This window comes from Heterodontus francisci, chromosome 3 (assembly GCF_036365525.1).
Source record: "Heterodontus francisci isolate sHetFra1 chromosome 3, sHetFra1.hap1, whole genome shotgun sequence".
NCBI classification, from domain to species: Eukaryota; Metazoa; Chordata; class Chondrichthyes; order Heterodontiformes; family Heterodontidae; genus Heterodontus; species Heterodontus francisci.
In genome coordinates, this window is record NC_090373.1 from 12,489,879 (window position 1) to 12,513,443 (window position 23,565).

The 23,565-nt window shown below is 44.5% G+C and overlaps 1 protein-coding gene across 4 annotated transcripts in view; it reads right to left on the reverse strand.

Moving 5' to 3' along the window:
• LOC137354371 (collagen alpha-1(XIX) chain-like) overlaps positions 1–16,290 on the reverse strand; it is a 655,592-nt gene extending 639,302 nt beyond the window's left edge. For all 4 annotated transcript variants that reach the window (XM_068020137.1, XM_068020135.1, XM_068020134.1 and 1 more), the window contains exons 1-2: positions 16,147–16,290; positions 9,257–9,380 (exon numbers count right to left, since the gene is read on the reverse strand). In XM_068020137.1, the coding sequence (XP_067876238.1) occupies positions 9,257–9,344 (88 nt within the window). In that variant the 5' untranslated portion in view covers positions 9,345–9,380; positions 16,147–16,290. The remainder of the gene's footprint in view (positions 1–9,256; positions 9,381–16,146) is intronic.
• Between the last annotated feature and the right edge of the window lie 7,275 nt (positions 16,291–23,565).

Below are 23,565 nucleotides of genomic sequence, written 5' to 3' on the forward strand. Positions count from 1 at the left end.
GGATCGTCAGCGACAAAATTTGACACAGCCTCGTAAGGAGACTTTAGGACAAGTGACCAAAAGCTTGGTCAAAGAGGAACAGCATCTTCAAGGAGGTGAGAGATAGAGAGAGAGAGGCACTGAGGTTTGGGGGGGGATTTCCAAATCTTGGGGCTGAGGCAACTGAAAACACAGCCACCAACAGTGGAGCGATGAAAGTCAAAGATGGAAAAAAAGGTGAGAATTGGAGAAGTGCAGAGATCTCGGATCAGACATAATATGCAAAATGCATGTAGAAAACTTTGCAAAATCGCACCCCCAGTGAAAACCAGTATGTTTAGAAATGCTAAGGAAAAAACCTACAAGCAATCAATTGCTTGGAGAAAATATCCTGTATGCAGACCTTGAAACTAAATCAACCTCTCCCAATCTCAACAGAAATCTTTCTTATTTACAGATACTAGATCTGTCTACGTCTCCCCAAGAAGTCCACATAGAACCAAAGTGAGTGAAAAGGAACCACATCCACCTCTGAAAAAAATGCCAGTTCAAAGCACCTGCTGTTGACATCAAAAACCTAAAAATGAATGCTTTTCCTCCTACATATAGCAAAAAAAAAGCAATCGAACATGTAGACCTATATTTCACTTGTGGTGTAAACTGTTAGAAAAAACTGAGGAGCAAATCTGCTTATTCTCCTAAATACTCTTACAACTGGATCAAACCCTTGCCTGAGACACTTGGCCCATAGTTGATGACCCTTCCGTGACCCTCACACTCAATCACAGTATAGATATATTGGCGTCCAGGTCAGAACAATGATGCCTAACAAGTAAGATTTCAGAGTGCCCAAAAAATATTTGCTATGCCTGAATCACCCTTGTCATTGTCCTCTGTGAGTTCTAAACACATTGGTGGGGTCAGTGAGGCCTCTTTCAATTCCCCCCCTCCCCCTCCCAGCCACAGGAAGCACAGGGATCAGCGGGACACAGTTGCGGGTGCAGGCCATCCTGCGGAGGGCTTTCCCCTCCATGGGGTGGCCTGGCAACTGTGGCCACATTTTAATTTTAAAAAGTAAATATCTCTTCAGCGGGCATCTCAAGATGGAGGCGCCTTTTTTTTTTCCCTTTTTTTTTAACCCCCCGTTTTTTTTTAAGGTGACCTTTACACCCCAGGCCCCTTTTATATATTTTTTATGTCGAGGGGGCCTTTATTCCTCAGGCCCCCTTTATATATTTTTTATGTCGAGGGGGCCTTTATTCCTCAGGCCCCCTTTATGTACACACTTATATTTTTAAAATAACTTTATTAAAACCAGATAAATAAACAAAAAACTCAAATTAAAATGCCATTCTCGGCGTCGACAATGCACTCCAGTCCCTGCGGTGCCCACCGGTCGCGGAAGGCCTCAAGCGTACCGGCGGACACCGCATGCTCCTTTTCCAGGGACACCCGGGCGCGAACGTAACCGCGGAAGAGGGGCAGGAATGGAGGCGCCCTTGTGGTGCCCATCCTGCAGCAGCAGCACCCAAATCTGCCGGTGGAGCTGCCGTCCTTCCAAGGTTACAGGCCCTCTGATTGGGCTTACAGCCTCAGGACCCCGCCCGCTGTCCTTAATTGGACGGCAGATGTGGAGGCTGCCAGTTAGGAGGCCACCTCCCATAATATCGCACCAGCGGGCCTGTGACCACCAAGTGCGGGTTCGGGACCTGGAAATGGCCCCACCCTGCAACTATCTTTAAAGGGGATAAGACTTCACCCACAGTGCACAGCTCAAATTGTAGTTGTCCCATCTAGAACAGAGCACAACACAGGCGTGTTAACAACCCAAGGGAAGATCTCCTCTCCCAGGGGTTAAACCTTTACAGAGTCTGGGGGGGAGAATCTCAAAACATTTAAATCAAAAGATTTAGTGTGTCACTGCACCCAGGGCACCGGGGGAAACCCCTCCCCCAAAGTGACTGGAGAAAATAAATCAACCCACATTCTGCAGCTGTTGAACCTGGGCTGATGGCCTGGACAGATGAGTCTGATTGAATTGAGTTGCCTCATATTTATGGACACTGATTCGCAACACTTCAGGTTTAGTTTAAAAAACTGCCCTGAATGATCCACTTAGCAATTGCTGGTTGTTATACCAATGACTCCTGCTGTGTCAAACCCACCCAGGGTGACACCATCCCCCTCCTAGACCACAAATGGTGACAATCTAAATAGAAAATACATGCAGGCAGCTGCAAGGTAATGACAGGTTAACATTTCGGATGTACACCTCAAAACTTTGAGTATTATTGTTGGGAATATTTTGAAGAAGCATTAGATGACCTTTCTAAATGCAGATGTCTTCACAATTCTCACAGCTGGTGGAATTTAACTTCAATTCATAAATTCAATTAATTAATAAAAATCTGGAATTGAAAGCTAGTCTCAGTAATGGTGCCACGAAACTCTCATCAATTGTCATAAAAACCCAGCTGGTTCACTAATGTCCTTCAGGGGCGGAAATCTGCCCTCATGTGACTCCTGACCCACAGCAATGTAATTGACTCTTAACTGCCCTCTCAAATGACCGAGCAAACCATTCAGTTCAAGGGCTCATTAGGTAGAGGTGCCACCGAGCCACTCGGTGATGGACATTGAAGTCCCCCCACCCAGAGTACATTCTATGCCCTTGCTACCCTCAATGCTTCTTCCACATGGATGAGTACTATCCATCAACCGAGGATGGGATGGGATGGGGGGAGGGGCGGCGGTAGGTGGTAATCAGCAGGAGGTTTCCTTGCCCATATTGACCTGATGCCATGAGACTTTATGGGGTCCGGAGAACTCCCAGGGCAACTCCCTCCTGACTGTATACCACTGTGCTGCTGCCTCTGCTGGGTCTGTCCTGCCGGAGGGATGCTGATGGAGGAGTCTGGGGCATTGTAAGGTATGATTCGGTGAGTATGACTATGTCAGGCTGTTGTTTGACTAGTCTTGTGTGACAGCTCTCCCAACTTTGGCACAAGCCCCAGATGTTAGTGAGGAGGACTTTGCAGGTCGACTGAGCATGGTATGCCTTTGCCGGTTCCGGTGCCTAGGTTGATGCTGCTTGGTCATCTGGTTCTATTCTTATTCAACTTTTCTGTAGAGGTTTGGTACAAAATAGTGGCTTGCTCAGCCATTTCAGAGGGCAGTTAAGAGTCAACCACTTTGCTGTGGGTCTGGAGTCACATGTAGGCCAGACCAGGTAAGGACAGCAGATTTCCTTCCCTAAAGGACATTAGTGAACCTGATGGGTTTTTACGACAATCCGGTAATTTCATGATCATGAGACTAGCTTTTCATTCCAGGTTTATTATTTAATTGAATTTAAATTCCACCAGCTGCCATGGTGAGATTTTGAACTCATGTTTCCAGAGCATTAGTTTGGGCCTCTGGATTACTAGTTCAGTAATATTGCCATTATGCCACCAGCCCCCAAGAATAACCAACATAACTAGCTATCAGTTCACCAGATAACTAATGCAACTAGTTACCAGTTCAGCACACACAGTTCTCAATTTGAATTTGATAATAGTGTCTAAAAGCTTATTTGGATGTATATTCAAACAACTTGAATGTGTTGTCGCCTCCCATCTTTCCCACAACTCTATGTTTGAACCTCTCAAATAGGTTTCTGCCACCGCCATAGCACTGAAATGGTCCTTATTAAATTCACAAATGACATCCTATGTGACTGTGTCCGTGGTAAACTACCCTTCCTCATCCTTCTCATCCGGTCTACAGCCTCTAACGTGGGTGACCTCATCATTCTGCGCCAACACCTATCCTTTGTCATCCAGCTGGGTGGGAATGCCTTGGCCTTGTTCCATTCATATCTACAGAAAGTGCTGGAAATGCTCAGCAAGTTCAAATGAAAAATTATCGACCTGAAACGCTCACCCTGTTTCTCTCTCCACAGATGCTTACTGACCTGCTGAGTGTTTCCAGCACTCTCTGGTTTGATTTCAGATTTCCAGTATCCTGCAATGGCTTGTTTTCATGTTGCTGCACTGTTACCTCTGGTACCTAAGGATCTAACCCTCCTATTTCTCGTCTACATGCTGCCCCATCATTCTAAAATATATCAGGTTCCACGTGTGTGCTGACAACATCCAACTCTACCTCACCACCACCTCTCTGGACCCCTCTATTGTTTCTGATTTGTCGGACTGCTTCTCCAGCATCCATGGATGAGCAGTCATTTCCTTGAGTTAAATAGTGGCAAGACCAAAGCCATTGTCTTCAGCCCACCACAAACTCCAAACCAATGCCAACCCCCTCTCTGCTCTCTGTCTGAGGCTGAACCAGACTGTTCACAAGCTCAACATCCTAATTGATCCTGAGCTGAGTTGCGAACCCCATATCCTTTCTAGCAGCACAGACTCACAGGATTGTGAGAGCGCTGAAGGAAGCCATTCGGCCCATCGTGTCCACACCGGCTCTCTGAATGAGCAATTCACCTAGTGCAACCTTCACCTTCACCTGGTAACCCTGCACCTTCTTGCTTTTCATATAACTGTCTAATTACCTTTTGAATTCTTCAATTGAACCTGCCTCCACCACACTCTCAGGAAGTACATTCCAGACCTTAACCACTCACTGTGTGAAAGAGTTTTTCCTCATGTCACTTTTGCCTCTCTTACCAAACACTTTAAATCTGTGCCCTCTCGTTCTCAATCCTTTCACAAGTGGGAACAGTTTCTCCCTATCGATTCTGTCCAGACCCCTCATGATTTTTAATACCTCAATTAAATCTCCTCTCAGCCTTTTCTTCTCCAAGGAAAACAGTCCCAACTTCTCTAATCTATCTTCATAACTGATGTTCCTAATCCCCGGGAGCATTCTCATGAAACTGTTCTGCACCCTCTCTAATGCCTTCACATCCTTCCTAAAGTGCGGCGCCCAGAACTGGACACAATACTCCAGCTGAGACCGAACTAGTGTCTTATACAAGTTCAACATAACCTCCTTGCTCGTACTCTATGCCCCTATTAATAAAGCCCAGGATACTGTATGCTTTATTAACTGCTCTCTCAAGCTGTCCTGCCACCTTCAATGACTTATGCACATATACACCTAGGTCCCTCTGTTGCTGCACCCCCTTTAGAATTATATACCCTTTATTCTATATTGTCTGTCTATGTTCTTCCTACCAAAATGCATCACTTTACATTTCTCCGCATTGAACTTCATCTGCCACCTGTCTGCCCATTCCACCAACTTATCTATGTCCTTTTTTGAAGTTCTACACTATCTTCCTCACAGTTCACAATGCTTCCAATTTTCATATCAGCTGCAAACTTTGAAATTGCGCCCTTCAGACCAAGGTCTAGGTCATTAATATATATCAGGAAAAGTAAGGGTCCTAACACTGACTCCTGGGGAACTCCACTACAAACTTTCCTCCAGCCCAAAAAACATCCATTAACCATTACTCTTTGCTTCCTTATCCAAGTTGCTACTGTCCTGTTTATTCCATGACCTATAACTTTGCTCACAGGTCTGCTGTGTGGCACTATATCAAACACCTTTTGAAAGTACGTGTACATCACATCAACTGCATTGCCCTCATCAACCCTCTCGGTTACCTCTTCAAAAAATTCCAGAAAGTTAGTTAAACATGATTTCCCCTCAGGAAATCCATGCTGGCTTTCTTTAATTACCCTGCATTTGTCCAAATGGCAATTAATTTTGTCCTGAATTATTCTTTCTAGATGTTTCCCACCACTGAAGTTAAACTGACTGGGCTTATCTTTACATCCTTTATATCCTTTTTTGAACAAGGGTTTAACCTTTGCAATTCTCCAGTCCTCTGGCACCACCCACGAGTCTAAGGAAGACTCAAAAATTATGGACAGTGCCTCTGCAATTTCCACTCTCGCTTCCCTCAGTATCCTTGGATGCATCTTGGTGCCCTAGCCAATCCAACACCACTTACTTATCAATTTTAAACCCTTCTGGTGTCTGAATTACCTCCTCTTTCACCATTGCCTGGGTTGCATCTACTTCCTTGATAAAGACCAATGCAAAGTATTCAGTTAATACCTCAGCTATGCCCTCTGCCTCTGTGTGCAAATCCCCTTGTTGGTCCCTAATCAGCCCCACACCTCCTTTTACCACCCTTTTACTATTAACATGCCAATAGAAAACTTTGGGGTTCCCTTTTATGTTAGTTGCCAGTCTCTGTTCGTATTCTCTCTTTACTTTTTCACTTCACCTCTGAACCTTCTATATTCAGACTGGTTCTCAATAGTATTTCTACTTGGCATATGTCATAAGCACACTTTTCCTTCTTTATCTTAATCACTGTCTCTTCTGTCTCTTTTGTCATCCAGGGAGCTCTGGATTTGTTTACCCTACCTTTCCCCTTCAAGGGAACATACCTTGAATGTGCTTGAACTATCTCTTTTTTGAAGGTAACCCATTGTTCAGTTACCGTTATTTATTCGTCCCAGCTCCGTTCTTACCCTATTGAATTTGGCATTCCCGAGTTAATTATTCTTACTCTGGATTGTTCTTTGAGCTTTTCCATAGTCAGCCTAAACCTTATGATACAATGATCACTGTCCCCTAAATGTTCTCCTACTGACACTTGATCCACTTGGCCCACCTCATTCCCAAGAACCAGGTCCAGCAGTACCTCCTTTCTCATTGGACTAAAAACATACTGCTGTAGAAAATTTTCCTGAAAACACTCTAGGAATCCTTGTTCCTCACTACCCTTTAAACAACTACTATCCAAGTCTATGTTTGGATAATTAAAGTCCACCATTATAACTACCCTATAATTTTTGCACCTCTTTGTAATTTCCTTGCAAATTTGTTCCTCTACATCCTTTCCGCTAGTTGGTGGCCTTTGGACAACACTGAGCAATGTAACGGCACCTTTTATGTTCCTCAGCTCTATCCAAATAGATTCTGTCCTCGACCCCTCTGGGACATCCTTTTTCTCCAGCACTGCAAAATGCTCTCAACACCCCTCCCCTTTATTCCCTTTCCTATCTTTCATGAACACCTTGTATCCAGGAATATTGAACACCCAATCTTGTCCTTCTTTGAGCCAGTTCTCTGTTATAGCCCCAACATCGTATTTCCACATGGCAATCTGCACCTGTACCTCACCAATCTTATTAACCACACTTAGTGCATTCACATACATGGACATTAAGCCTGATTCAGACTTTATTACTTTCTCCCTTAATAACCCCACCTAATAACTTACAATTCTCTTACTATGTCCTTAGACAGCACCTTCCAAATCCGCGACCTCTACCAACTAGAAGGACAAGGGCAGCAAATGCATGGGAACACCAGCACCTGCAAGTTCCCGTCCCAGTCACACACCATCCTGACCTGGAACTATATCACCATTTCTTCACTGTCACTGGGTCAAAATACTACAACTCCCTTCCTAACAGCACTGTGGGTGTACCTACCCCACATGGACTGCAGTGGTTCAAGAAGGCAGCTCACCACCATCTTCTCAAGGGCAATTAGGGATGGGCAATAAATGCTGGCCTGGCCAGCGTCGCCCACATCCCATGAATGAATAAAAAAAATCAGGTCGGAAAGTCTGTTCAGGAGGTGCTGGACAATGTGCAGTGGGAGAGGAAATGGGAGATTGGGGATGTTGTGTGATTGCCAGTGATATCTCTTTAAGATCTTAGTATGCTAATGATCTCAGTGCCAGGATGTAGTCATGTAGACTACAAGCCAGCCTCACTCTGTCAGTGTAACACCAACAGGCAAGTCTGTGAATAGCTAGCTCTTCACTGTCTATACTTGTTAGCTGTTAATAAACCTGTTTGAGATCTTCAATCAGTTGAATTCCACACATCACATTTATGTTGCATCAGACAACATAAAAAGCTTCTCATTACAAGGAGAGAGGCAGGGTTTAGGCCAAGAGGGACTATGGGTTTGGGAGTCAGTCAGAGGATGAGACCTAGGTTTGGGATGGAGGGGACTGAAGTCTTGGAAGAAGTTGGAGGGAAAAGGCTGGGAATCATCATTAATGGATAGGGTCTGAGAAGTTTATGTTCTGTAAATAGGGGGTATTTGGAGCTGCAAGGTTAGGGATGAAAATACGACACTTGTGGCCAGCCTACAAAATAAGAGAAGGCTATGGTATGGAGTCTGTGAATCTTGGAGGGTCCTGTGTCTGGGTGCATTCAGAAAGGTTGAGGTCTGGGTGTTTAGTTATGCTGGGCTCTTGGACATAACTAACATCGCATTGAAAGTTCAAAAGACAGTTTGGGCTGGAGCAGATCACAAAAATAGAAAAAACTGTGGCAACGAACAATTGTATCACTGATTAATTTTCAACAACTCCTGGATGGAAACTGTTGACTTTCTCCTTCTGTCTGTTTGTCCATATGTCTGTTATCTAGTTATTTATCTGTCTGTTATCTTTTTGCCCATCTATCTGTCCCCTCACATCTATCTACCTAACAAACACTTGTATTTGATGTTCAAAAAGGGATTCAATGCTGGAAATGGAACATGTTCCACATGTTCTGTTAACTATTGATAGACATTCCCAAACAGCTTTATTGTTATCCAGCAGTTTGAGTTTGGTACCTGCTAAGAATGATGCAAAACCACTGGATACAAGTTATACTGCTTGTTCTGTATTGCTCCCCGGCTAGGGGAAACTGAATTCTGAGTAGTTGTGCAAGCAGAGTTATTGGACAAGGATGGCATGAGAGTGTAATTGCCCTGTTTGCTCTCTGCTTACATTGGTAAGATTCCAAATTAAGTTTAGAAGGTTTCCAGGCATCATTGGAACCTTTTAACCTTTCTGCAGCACCAATGTCAGTTTATTAAAGTTGCATGAAGCTTATGTAATGTGAAGCTACCTTCTGAAAGTGGTCGTACACCTCTTGTCTAAATGTGGTCACGGTGACTTGGTACCAAGTTATACATCGTGCCAACATGCAGTCAAAAACCACTGCATATCATTTGGAAACTGTAGTGGACTGGCTGAGTGCAACACGTGCAGCCAAAAAAACCAGCTTGGATTCTAAACGGATTCAATAATTCTAATCTATTCCTTAATACAAACTAGATCAAGTTAACAATTGGATTTTATCTTTGTGACTGTCTCAGTAAATAATTATTCAAAACTGCTATCATTTTTGCACTATTTAGTTTGGGTCGAGCCACAATATAGGATAATAAATGTTCTAAACACACATAGAAAAATAAGACAGACACAATCTAATTGTGGAGGCATTAATACTGTGAGTCATACCTGCTCGTTTGTTAACAAGCTTCCCGCTAGATAAGTGAATCACAAAAGTCATCCAAAGGAAGGTGATCCAAAGTGTCACGTGCTTCATTTCTTCTTCAATTCATGTGAGCAATGGTCAAGAAATCTGCAGAGAGATACAGAAACCAGCACAGTTTTGAACTGACCTGCAACAGGATTTACACATACACACATTCAAACACACATGCATGCATAAATACATATAGGCCTGGACTCATGCTCCAGAGACATCAGTTCAAATTCCACCGTGGCAGCTTGAAGAATTTAAATTCAATTAATTAACAAATCTGGAATAAAATACTATTCTCATTAATAGTGATCATGATACTACCAGATTGTCATAGAAAACCCACTTACTTCACTAATGCCCTTCAGGAGATGAAATCTGCTGTCTTTACCTGGTCTGGCCTACATGTGACTTCAGACCCAGACCATTATCCGAAATGGCCTAGCAAGCCACTCAGTTGTCGACAGCTCACCACCACCTGCTCAAGGGTAATAAATACTGGCCTTGCCAGTGATGCTTACATCCAAGAATGAATTTTTAAAAACCCAGCCCATCTTAGTGTTTTTGCTATACCCAAGCCTCCTCCCGCCCCTCTTCACCTAACTCCATCAACATGTACATGCACACAAACTAAAACATACACAAACGAACATTAAAGAACGTGGCAACATTTGTGCCTTTTAAATGTAATTATACTGACACTGCTTCATCACTGCAAACAGTTCTGGTTTTCATTCTCAAATGTCTGCATAACTCCAGAGTCAGCTTGGGCAGCGTGACCCTTAACTCACACTGCTTAGGCTTGATATACATGGATGGTAACTCAGAGTAGTGTGAAGCCAGATTTAAAAAGTACCCAGGCATTTTTAAGCTCCTGGACATCTTCTAAACTTAGCAGGATTTGCTTTTAATGTTTTGAGATACTTTTAACAGAGCTTAGATAGAATTTACAGCATAGAATTGGACATTCAGTCCAACTGGTTCATACTGGTATTTATGCTCCACATGACTATCTCCCAACCTGGCTCATCTAATCCAAACTGCCTTTTGCCTCTGTTCAAGCACACATTCACTGAGCTCACTCCTGGTGCTTAGGGAATGCTTCACAAACTGCAGTATAACTTGGGTATTGCAGCTTACCGGCAGCCCAGTGTAATTACACCACAACAACACCACAAACAGTAGGTGTCAGGTACAAAACTGACAGCTTGCACTCTTTTTGGAGTGTCGGAATTCAGGCAATAGTTCAGTCATTCACCGGCTGCTGAATGAAATATCCTGTACCACGTGCTATTAATATTTAAAAGCATTTAAGAAGCAGTGTTGCCAAATTATCAGCAACTAACTGCAAAGCTAAACGCAGGCTTGTGAGTAATGTATCTTGCAGGGGTATTCTGTAGGAGGCTTCATGACTGACATACTACAAACAGAATGAGTGATTTTTGTGACAAGGGATCATTGACTGCAAACTTCCACTTCCAACCTTTCACTTGACTGACTGTGGGTCACCCAGACAAGCCACTGAGTGACAAATAATGCAGTCACCGGACAAGTACACTGAGACATGCTGATCCAACACGTCAGACTGGTCTAAGAGGAAAACAACTTTTGCTTCAAGCGGCTGTTTGTTCTGTACCAGGCCAGCTTCAAGATAAAATCTAAATACAGTATGTGAGGGCTCTGAGACAGATTACAATGGACCACAGAACTTTGATTTTTCTGTTACAAAAAGACTATCTTGAGCCAGTGTACTAAAATTTTGAATGAAGTCCTCACCAATGACATTCTATGATAAAAACACTGCAACAATAGAAGGGTTTAATATTAAAACATGCAGTAATTTGTCATTGTTTAACCATAGCCAGATATAGATATTTTAATCATAGGTTTTAGACTCGAAAAAAGACAGATCAATGAAGTTTACCAACCCTCTGAGCTCAACAGAAGCCTTTCTACATTACGAAAGACATACAAACAGGAATATTTTCCAGATTTCTGCCTCCAATAGAGATATGATCTCCATTCTTCTCAAACTGGCCACTAATTGAGGTTGGCTTTCAGAGTGCAATTCGAGAAAGCTTATTTCTTTTGAAAAAGCGTCTGGCTTCAGACGATCACTGTATTTTGTGGAAATTTGTGTAAAAACGCAACAGTAAGAGACGAGTTATTTGAAGGCAGATACCTCCCACAAGGCCTACTGACCCTATTTGATGCAGTTCTTGGGTTTTAATTGGTTTTTGGTCCCGTTGGGATAATCCAGGAGGTGGATCAATAATGTTATTGCAATAAGAGCTGGGTGGGATTATTATAAAATCACACGCACTGTGTTGATGTCCACTCGGTCATTCTGGGGCAAAGCTGAACATTGCTCAGTGTCCACTGCAGATTTTTAACATCAGTTCAATATATGTTTAAAGGAAAACTGATGATTTATTGGAAAGGCACGAGAAATGTGTTCTCTCCTTCCCTACTGTTCCCTTCTTCATTTCATCCGGCTTCCTGCTCGGCAATTAAAGATACAAATAGCTTGCTGTGTTTGCAGGTTTAGAGTTACAGTATTTACAGAGCCTTTTTAGGTCAACGAGAGTAACACCCCTAAAGATCTGTTTAACACCGGCCAAGTTTGTTCATCAAATCCACACTGTTTCGGAGGCAAAACATTTGACGATATTGGATCACCTAGGTAATCAAATAGTGAGAAATAATGTAGCAGCAGGGAAGGTATCGGTGGTTAGCTGGGAGGCTGGGGGTGGTGGGGGTGGGGAGTGGGGTGTTGTGGGGTGGGAGTGGCATTGCTGCCAGTTACTGAAGTTGAACCTGCTTTTCATGGGTGAGAGCAAACTGTACTGTCCTGTCAGAACTTCAACATGAGCTCCCACAGCAGTGTTTATTGATCTGCCTGTTGGGAATCTTGTCTTTCGCTGTTGTAATCCATGCCAGGCTCTCACTGCAGCCTGTTAGAAGTTGCTGAACAGTGATTAACTGCTCACATGAACTGGAGTTGATGTACCAGTATACCCTGGCATACTAATATACCCTAGCATGCTAATATACCCAGATATACCAATTTACCATAGTGTACCAGATACTATTGTCTATCAATATACCATGAAATACCTAAATGGCTACACAGAGGAAGAGGAAGAGGCCATTTAGCCTCAAGTCCTTTCTGCCATTCAATAAGATTATGGCTGATCTGTGACCTAACTCCATATACCTACCTTTACCACATAACCCCTAATGCCTTTGGTTAACAAAAATCTGTCACTCGCAGATTTAAAATTAACAATTGACCCATAATCAAATACCATTTATGGAACAGAGTCCCAAACTTCTACCACCCTTTGTGTAGAATTGTTTCCTAATTTCACTCCTGAAAGTTCTGGCTCCAATTTTGAGACTGTGCCCTCAGCACTAAACTCCCCACCCAACAGAAACAGTTTCTCTTTATCTACTCTGTCTGTTTGCCTTAATATTCTAAATTCCAGGGAATACATGCCTAGTTTATGCACTTTCTCCTTGTAATTTAATCCTTAGAGTCCAGGTATCATTCAGGTAAATCTATGCTGCACTCCTTCCAGCAATAACATATTCTTCCTAAGATGTGGTGCCCAGAACCGCTCACAGCATGCTCGTGTGATCTAACCACAGCTTTGTATAGTTGCAGCATGATTTCTAACCTCTTGTATTCTAGTCCTCTAGGTCAATGGTTCACAAACTGGGGTCCATGGGCTCCTGGGGTAAAGGCCTGCTACCCGACCCGAACCGGACTGGACCCGACGATATGTGTCGGGTTTGGGTTGGGTCGGGTTACACTTCTGGGTCTGGCATTCGGGCTCGGGTCGGGCCAGGTCCGACATGCTCCATCACAGGTAAGTGGCTCCACTGTTAATTCAATTTTTTGACTCCAGTTTTATTACAGTTATTTTAAGCTTGTGCAGATCAGCAAGAGTGAAAAACGGAAGGTAAGTTAACTGATGGTCGGGTCGGGTTGCGTCGGATCGGGTTGGGCGTGGGAAAAAAATGGAAGGACTCAGGCCGGGTCGGGCTTGACTCCAGATTTGTTTTGCAGACCTGAGCAGGCCTTTACCCTGGGGGGTCCACAGAGATTTTCCAGGACGTCCAGGAAGTGCCAGCCGGAAGGCAAGAGTGCAGAGCGGATTGGCTCACCTCCTAGGAAGGGAGCTTGCTCGGAGGAGCACTGAGAGTGGTACAAAGATAAATTCCCGTTTTCTTAAAATCATTACCAAAATATTCTATACACGGAGCACTTTCATATCATTATAATATATATGGGGGAGTCCATGATTATTAATTCATTTGAAAAGGGGTCCTTCAGCCAAACGATTTAAGAACCACTGCTCTAGATATAAAGGGCAGCACTCCATTAGTCTTCTTGATTATGTTCTGTACCTGTTCATGACATTTTAATGATCTATGTACATGGACTCCTAAGTCTCTTTGGATCTCCACTGCTTCCAGCTTTTCACTATTTAGAACGTAGCCTATTCTATCTTTTTTAGGCCCAAAGTGGATGACCTCACATTTGAGTACACTGAAATCCATTTTCCATTGTTTTGCCCATTTACGTAATCTATTAATATCGCTTCATAATTTTATGCTTCCATCTTCTCTGCTTAAAATGCCGCCTAAATTTGTGTCATCAGCAAACTGTAGCTCTCTATCCTGTTATCCAAGTCATCAATAAATACAGTGAATAGATGAGGGACACCATTAGTCATATCCTGCCAATTAGAATGCCTGCCCATTATCCCTACACTCTGTCCCCTGCCACTTGGCCAATTTCCTAACCAAGTCAATAATTTGCCCTCAATTCCATCAGCTTCAACTTTACCTAATAGTCTCTTATGAGGGACTTTATCAAATGCCTTCTGGAAGTCATATAAATAACATCTAGAGCCATTCCCCTGTCCACTACTTCAGTCACCTTTTCAAAAAAATTCAATCAGATTCATCAGGCATAACCTACCCTTTAGAAATCCTGGCTGGCGCTCTCTGATCAGCTGAGAATTTTCAAGGTGTTCAATCACCCTATCCTTAATTATTGACTCTAGTAATTTCCTGATAACAGATGTTAGGCAACTGGCCTATAATTCTCTGGTTTTCCTCTTACCTTTCCTAAATAATGGAGTGACATGCACAAATTTCCAAACCGAAAGAATAGTTCCCGAATTGAGAGAACATTGGAAGATTATAGATTCCTACTTCCTTTAAAACCTTTTAATATACTATAGCAATATATCGATATATCCAGGTGTACCAATATACCTCAGTATACCAGCATATGATATACCCTTGTGTATCCCTATAATCCTGTGTAGCAATATACTCTGGAGTACCAGCTATTTTGGGCACCAGTATTTCCTCGTGGACCAGTATATCTTGGAGTGCCAATACAGCCTGGTGCACCAGTACAGTCTGGTGTATTAATATGGCTTGGTGTCGCAACATATCTGGGTATGCCAATCTGCAACAGTATACCAGGCCTCATCAGGAGGAGAGGATTATTTGACTGGATGGCTCAGATGGAGAGAAACAACTGGATGGGATGACTTGTTTCTGTGCCGTAACATTCACTCATTCTATGAATAAATCTTGCACAATCCTCCCTCCCTCACCACACATTCTGTCCTGTCTCATTCCCTCTCTCCCATCTTTCTCAAACTGTCCCTGCCTCACCCTCCAATTCCCATGGATGCACTATCTTCTCCCTCAGTGCAATTCCTGATCTCATCTCTCCCATTCCCACAGCCACACGCTCTTGTTTAGTTACAGCTCTCTAATCTCTCTCCTCTCCTCTCGCCCCCTTGCTTCTCAATTCCCTCAACTTCTTTTCTCTCTGCTCTCTTTTCTCAGTGCATCTCCTGGATTTTCTCTCTTTTTTCACTCACTCATTCCTTTCGCCGTCTCTAATTCATCGTTTGCACTATCCCTTCTTCCATTTTTCTATGCTCTCGCCGTTTCTTTTTTTAACCCAACTTTCCCCTCCTTCCCTGCTCACTTCACGTCTTTCGCTTTATTGAATGAAGCGCTGCTCTTTCCTGTGTCTGTCTCCTGACTCAGTGTCCGGGCTCGCTTACAGCCTGTTGGAAGATTTCTCAATGAAACTTTTCGAACCGTGGGGACGAGAGCTCAGCTTCTGGATACCATTCAGCCTGAGGTGTGAACGGGAGCGTGAGTTCATCCGATCCCATACTGACAGCCACAGATGCGCTTTGAGAAGCGGGGGAGTGACTGCCAAAGTTTGCAATTAAATACTCGCCTGATAGCTAATTAATACATCGTGCAACTTGAAAGAAAAACAACATCCTCCCAATCCAGACCCACGAGCAGGTCCTGTTACATGGTTCTATCCACTCTGGAGAAGAAACCCACTGTCTAAGATACGCAGACATCTCAGATACAAAATCTGTAGCCACATAATTTGCAACGAAATGACAAGCAAATGTAATGACTTTCAGACAAACGATAGCTGATGAATAAGTAGCCCAAAGATAAAGGAAATTGCAAGGACAACAGGAAATACTAACTGCGTGAGAGAATTACAGTGTTATAAATAAATTCGGATATAGATAGGTGGGATATCATTTCAGTGAATAGAAATGATCAGTTCATGGCGGTGTTTAGTTACAGAACTTGCCTCCTGTTCTACTAATACCCATCTCCACAAACGTGTGCTGCAAGCTACAAATCCATCTACTGAGCAAAGCGACACTTTACTCTGAAAAACCGAGTATCGAAATATAAAACTCCAACTTCGTCACATGTGCCAGTTCCTTTTGGTGCAACAATTCTCCGATTTATATATATATATATATATAGATAGATATAAAAGAGGGTTTACCTTTTGGTCGAATTCCTCAGTGTGTATATTGCGTACCAGCTCGCTCAGGACTCTGCTTTGGTGCCTGAACTGGAATGCCAGGGAGTGAGAGCGGCACTTGCCATTGAGTGCCACTAGTTCCGAGATGTGTCCTTATTAGTCTACCCGACCAGGCGGTGTCTACAGACCCTCCCACTCACTCCAGCGGCGTCCGGACAGGTCGGTCTTCATGAACAACCCCTTCAGTCAAGATGCACCAAGGAAGGTCTGTTCAAGCAGACAGGCAGATCACATTCTTCAGGGTTCAGACCATACAGTCAAATAGGCATAGAGGCAGCTTCATCAGGACTAGGAGCGGCAGGACTCCCTGAGGAGACATAGTCGACTTTTAGCAGAAACGTCACCTCACCCCAGCATATCCAGCACAGATATCACCCCAGTGAATATACACCCTACTTTATCCAGTACAGATATCAATCACCTCACTCAGTATACACCCCACCTTATCCAGCACCGACATCAGCTCACCCAGTATACACCCTGCCATACCCAGCACAGAAATCACCTCACTCAGTATACACCCCACCTTATCCAGCACCGACATCAGCTCACCCAGTATACACCCTGCCATACCCAGCGCAGAAATCACCTCACTCAGTATACATCCCACTCTATCCAAAACTAATATCACCTCACTCAGTATACCCCCAGCTTATCCAGCAGAAATATCACTTCACTCAGTGTATGCCCCACCCTATTCAGCACAAATTTCACCTCACTCAGTATACACCCTTCCTTATCCTGCACAAATATCACCTCACTCAGTGTGTACCCTACCATACCCAGCACTGACATAATCTCACTCAGTATACACCCCACCGTATCTGGCACAGACATCACCTCATGCAGTATACCCCCCACCTTATCTACCAGAGACATCACCTCACTCGGTATACACCCCATCTTATCCAGCACAGACATCAACTCACCCACTAGACATCCCACCCTATCGAGCACAGAAATCACCTCACTCAGTATAAACCCCATCTTCTCCAGCACAGATATCACCTCACTCACTATACACGCCACCATATCCAGCACAAGTATCACCTCACTTAGAATACACCCCACCATACCCAGCATTGGTATCACTTCACTCAGTATACACCTCAACTTTTCCAACCAAGATATCACCTCACATGGTATACAGCGCACCCAAACCAGCACAGATATCACCATGCTCAGAATATACCCCATCTTATCCAGCACAGGTATCACATCACTCAAAATACACCACACCTTATCCAGCACAGATATCATCTCACTCTGTATATACACCACCATATATAGCACCGACATCACCTTATTCAGTATATGCACCATCATATCCAGCACAGATAGCTCCTCAATCAGTACACACCTCACCTTCTCCAGCACAGGCATCACCTCAATCAGTATACATCCCGACATACCCAGCACAGACATCACCACACATAGTCATTATGGGTGGAAGTCAGAAACAGGAAAGGAGCAGTCACTTTATTGGGAGTTTTCTATAGACCCATCAATAGCAACAGAGACATGGAGGAACAGATTGGGAGGCAGATTTTGGAAAGGTGCAGAAGTAACAGGGTTGTTGTCATGGGTGACTTCAACTTCCCTAATATTGATTGGAACCCCCTTAGTGCAAATAGTTTGGATGGAGTAGTTTCTGTCAGGTGTGTCCAGGAAGGTTTCCTGACTCAATATGTAGATAGGCGACTAGAGCGTAGACGATGTTGGACTTGGTGCTTGGCAACGAACCAGGCCAGGTGGCAGATCTATCGGTGGGAGAGCATTTCGGTGATAGTGATCACAACTCCCTGACCTTGACTAGAGTCATGGAGAGGGACAGGAGCAGACGGGATGGGAAAATATTTAATTGGGGGAGGGGGAATTACAATGCTATTAGACAGGAACTGGGGAGCATAAACTGGGAAGAGATGATCTCAGGGAAATGCACGACAGAAATGTGAAGGTTGTTTAGGGAGCACTTGCTGCGACTGCTGGATAGGTTTGTCCCGATGAGGCAGGGAAGGGATGGTAGGGTGAAGGAACCTTGGATGACAAGAGATGTGGAACAACTAGTCAAGAGGAAGAAGGAAGCTTACTTAAGGTTGAGGAAGCAAGGATCAGAAAGGGCTCTAGAGGGTTACAAGGTAGCCAGGAAGGAACTGAAGAATGGACTTAGGAGAGCTAGAAGGGGACATGAAAAAGTCTTGGCGGGTAGGATTAAGGAAAATCCCAAGGCGTTCTACACTTATGTGAGGAACAAGAGGATGGCCAGAGTGAGGGTAGGGCCGATCAAGGATAGTGGAGGGAACTTGTGCCTGGAGTCGCAGGAGGTAGGGGAGGTCCTAAATGAATACTTTGCTTCAGGATTCACTAGTGAGAGGGACCTGGTCGTTTGTGAGGACAGCGTGGAACAGGCTGATATGCTCGAACAGGTTGATGTTAAGAGGGAGGATGTGCTGGAAATTTTGAATGATATGAGGACAGATAAGTCCCCGGGGCCAGACGGGATGTACCCAAGGATATTACGGGAAGCGAGGGAAGAGATTGCTGCGCCTTTGGCGATGATCTTTGTGTCTTCACTGTCCACTGGAGTAATGCCGGATGATTGGAGGGTGGCAAATGTTGTTCCTTTGTTCAAGAAAGGGAATAGGGATAACCCTGGGAATTATAGACCAGTCAGTCTTACGTCGGTAGTGGGCAAATTATTGGAGAGGAGTCTGAGAGACAGGATTTATGATTATTTGGAAAAGCATAGTTTGATTAGAGACAGTCAGCATGGCTTTGTAAGGGGCAGGTCATGCCTCACAAGCCTTATTGAATTCTTTGAAGATGTGACAAAACACATTGATGACGGAAGAGCAGTGGATGTGGTGTATATGGATTTTAGCAAGGCGTTTGATAAGGTTCACCATGGTAGGCTCATTCAGAAAGTAAGGAGGCATGGGATACAGGGAAAGTTGGCTGTCTGGATACAGAATTGGCTGGTAGTAGATGGAAAGTATTCAGCCTGGAGCTCGGTGACAAGTGGTGTTCTGCAGGGATCTGTTCTGGGACCTCTGCTCTTTGTGATTTTTATAAATGACTTGGATGAGGAAGTGGAAGGCTGGGTTAGCAAGTTTGCCGATGACACGAAGGTTGCTGGAGTTGTGGATTGTGTGGAAGGCTGTTGTAGGTTGCAACGGGACATTGACAGGATGCAGAGCTGGGCTAAGAAGTGGCAGATGGAGTTCAACCTGGAAAAGTGTGAAGTGATTCATTTTGGAAGGTTGAATTTGAATGCGGAATACAGGCTTAAAGACAGGATTCTTGGTAGTGTGGAGGAACAGAGGGATCTTGGGGTCCATGTCCATAGATCGCTCAAAGTTGCCACCCAAGTTGATAGGGTTGTTAAGAAGGCGTATGGTGTGTTGGCTTTCATTAACAGGGGGATTGAGTTTAAGAGCCGCGAGGTTATGCTACAGCTCTATAAAGCCCTGGTTAGACCACACTTGGAATATTGTGTTCAGTTCTGGTCGCTTCATTATCGGAAGGATGTGGAAGCTTTAGAGAGGGTGCAGAGGAGATTTACCAGGATGCTGCCTGGACTGGAGGGCATGTCCTACGAAGAAAGATTGAGGGAGCTAGGGCTTTTCTCATTGGAGCGAAGAAGGATGAGAGGTGACTTGATAGAGGTGTACAAGATGATGAGAGGCATAGATAGAGTGGATAGTCAGAGACTTTTTCCCAGGGTGAAAAGGGCTATCACCAGGGGGCATAATTTTAAGGTGATTGGAGGAAGGTTTCGGGGAGATGTCAGAGGTAGGTTCTTTACACAGAGAGTGGTGGGTGCGTGGAATGCGCTGCCAGCGGTGATAGTAGAAGCAGATACATTAGGGACATTTAAGTGACTCTTGGATAGGTACATGGATGATAGTAGAATGAAGGGTAGGTAGTTAGTTTGATCTTAGAGTAGGTTAAAGGTTTGGCACCACATCGTGGGCCGAAGGGCCCGTACTGTGCTGTACTGTTCTATGTTCTATGTTCTAGTAGACACCCCACCATACCCAGCACAGAAATCACCTCATTCAGTATACATCCCACTCTATCCAGCACCAATATCAATTCATTCAGTATACACCCCAATATAACCAGCAAAGATGTCACGTCACTCAGCATACACCCCACCGGAACCAGCAGAGGTATCATTTCACTCAGCGTACACCCCACCTTATCCAGCACAAATTTAACCTCACTCAGTATACACCCCACCTTATCCAGCATAGACATCATCTCACTCAGAATACACCCCACCATATCTGGCACAGATATCACCTTATGCAGTATACACCCCACCTTATCTACCAGCGACATCACCTCACTCGGTATACAACCCATCTTATACAGCACAGACGTCACCTTACTCAGTATACATCCCACCTTCTCCAGCACAGATATCACCTCACTCAGTATACACCCCAGGATATCCAGCACAGATATCACCTCACTCAGTATACACCCCTCCTTATCCAACACAGATATCCCCACACTCAGTATACACCCCACCTTATCCAGCACACATATCCCCTCACTCAGTATACACCCCACTGTAACTGGCACAGATATCACCTCATGCAGGGTACACCCCACCTTATCTACCAGAGACATCACCTCACTCAGTCTACACCCCACCATATCCAGCACAGACATCACCTCACTCAGTATACACCCTTCCTTATGCAGCACAGACTTCACCTCCCTCAGTATACACCTCATCTTACCCAGCAGAGCCATCACCTCACTCAGTATACACCCCTCCTTATCCAGCCCTGATATCACCTCACTCAGTATACACTCCAAAATATCCAGCACAGACATCACCTCACTCAGTATACACCCCACCTTATCCAGCCCTGATATCACCCCACTCTCCTTTACTATAGTCATGGAGAGGGACAGGAGCAGACGGGATGGGAAAATATTTAATTGGGGGAGGGGGAATTACAATGCTATTAGACAGGAACTGGGGAGCATAAATTGGGAACAGATGTTCTCAGGGAAATGCACGACAGAAATGTGGAGATTGTTCAGGGAGCACTTGCTGCGACTGCTGGATAGGTTTGTCCCGATGAGGCAGGGAAGGGATGGTAGGGTGAAGGAACCTTGGATGACAAGAGATGTGGAACAACTAGTCAAGAGGAAGATGGAAGCTTACTTAAGGTTGAGGAAGCAAGGATCAGAAAGGGCTCTAGAGGGTTACAAGGTAGCCAGGAAGGAACTGAAGAATGGACTTAGGAGAGCTAGAAGGGGACATGAAAAAGTCTTGGCGGGTAGGATTAAGGAAAATCCCAAGGCGTTCTACACTTATGTGAGGAACAAGAGGATGGCCAGAGTGAGGGTAGGGCCGATCAGGGATAGTGGAGGGAACTTGTGCCTGGAGTCGGAGGAGGTAGGGGAGGTCCTAAATGAATACTTTGCTTCAGTATTCACCAGTGAGAGGGACCTGGTCGTTTGTGAAGACAGCGTGGAACAGGCTGATATGCTCAAACAGGTTGATGTTAAGAGGGAGGATGTGCTGGAAATTTTGAATGATATGAGGACAGATAAGTCCCCGGGGCCAGACGGATATAACCAAGGATATTACGGGAAGCGAGGGAAGAGATTGCTGCGCCTTTGGCGATGATCTTTGCGTCTTCACTGTCCACTGGAGTAATGCCGGATGATTGGAGGGTGGAAAATGTTGTTCCCTTGTTCAAGAAAGGGAATAGGGATAACCCTGGGAATTACAGACCAGTCAGTCTTACGTCGGTGGTGGGCAAATTTTTGGAGAGGATTCTGAGAGACAGGATTTATGATTATTTGGAAAAGCATGGTTTGATTAGAGACAGTCAGTATGGCTTTGTAAGGGGCAGGTCATGCCTCACAAGCCTTATTGAATTCTTTGAAGATGTGACAAAACACATTGATGAAGGAAGAGCAGTGGATGTGGTGTATATGGATTTTAGCAAGGCGTTTGATAAGGTTCCCCATGGTAGGCTCATTCAGAAAGTAAGGAGGCATGGGATACAGGGAAAGTTGGCTGTCTGGATACAAAATTGGCTGGCCCATAGAAGTCAGAGGGTGGTAGTAGATGGAAAGTATTTAGCATGGAGCTCGGTGACAAGTGGTGTTCCACAAGGATCTGTTCTGGGACCTCTGCTGTTTGTGATTTTTATAAATGACTTGGATGAGGAAGTGGAAGGCTGGGTTAGCAAGTTTGCCGATGACACGAAGGTTGCTGGAGTTGTGGATAGTGTGGAAGGCTGTTGTAGGTTGCAATGGGACATTGACAGGATGCAGAGCTGGGCTGAGAAGTGGCAGATGGAGTTCAACCTGGAAAAGTGTGAAGTGATTCATTTTGGAAGGTTGAATTTGAATGCGGAATACAGGCTTAGAGACAGGATTCTTGGTAGTGTGGAGGAACAGAGGGATCTTGGGGTCCATGTTCATAGATCGCTCAATGTTGCCACCCAAGTTGATAGGGTTGTTAAGAAGGCGTATGGTGTGTTGGCTTTCATTAACAGGGGGATTGAGTTTAAGAGCCGCGAGGTTATGTTGCAGCTCTATAAGGCCCTGGTTCGACCACACATGGAATATTGTGTTCAGTTCTGGTCGCCTCATTATAGGAAGGATGTGGAAGCTTTAGAGAGGGTGCAGAGGAGATTTACCAGGATGCTGCCTGGACTGGAGGGCATGTCTTACGAAGAAAGATTGAGGGAGCTAGGGCTTTTCTCATTGGAGCGAAGAAGGATGAGAGGTGACCTGATAGAGGGGTACAAGATGATGAGAGGCGGAGATAGAGTGGATAGCCAGAGACTTTTTCCCAGGGCGGAAAGGGCTATCACCAGGGGGCATAATTTTAAGGTGATTGGAGGAAGGTTTCGGGGAGATGTCAGAGGTAGGTTCTTTACGCAGAGAGTGGTGGGTGCGTGGAATGCACTGCCAGCGGTGGTAGTAGAAGCAGATACATTAGGGACATTTAAGCGACTCTTGGACAGGTACATGGATGATAGTAGAATGAAGGGTAGGTAGTTAGTTTGATCTTAGAGTAGGTTAAAGGTTTGGCACAACATTGTGGGCCGAAGGGCCTGTACTGTGCTGTACTGTTCTCTGTTCTATGTTCAGTATACACCTACCTTATCCAGCACAGATATCACCTTTCTCATTATACACCCCACATCATCCAGCATAGATATTACCTCACTCAGTATACACGCCTCTTATCCAGCGCAGATATTTCCTCTCTCTGTACACACCCCACCTTATCCAGCACTGACATCACCTCACTCATTTAACTCCTCACCTTATCCAGCCCCACATCACCTCACTCATTTAACTCCTCACATTATCCAGCACTGACATCAATCACCT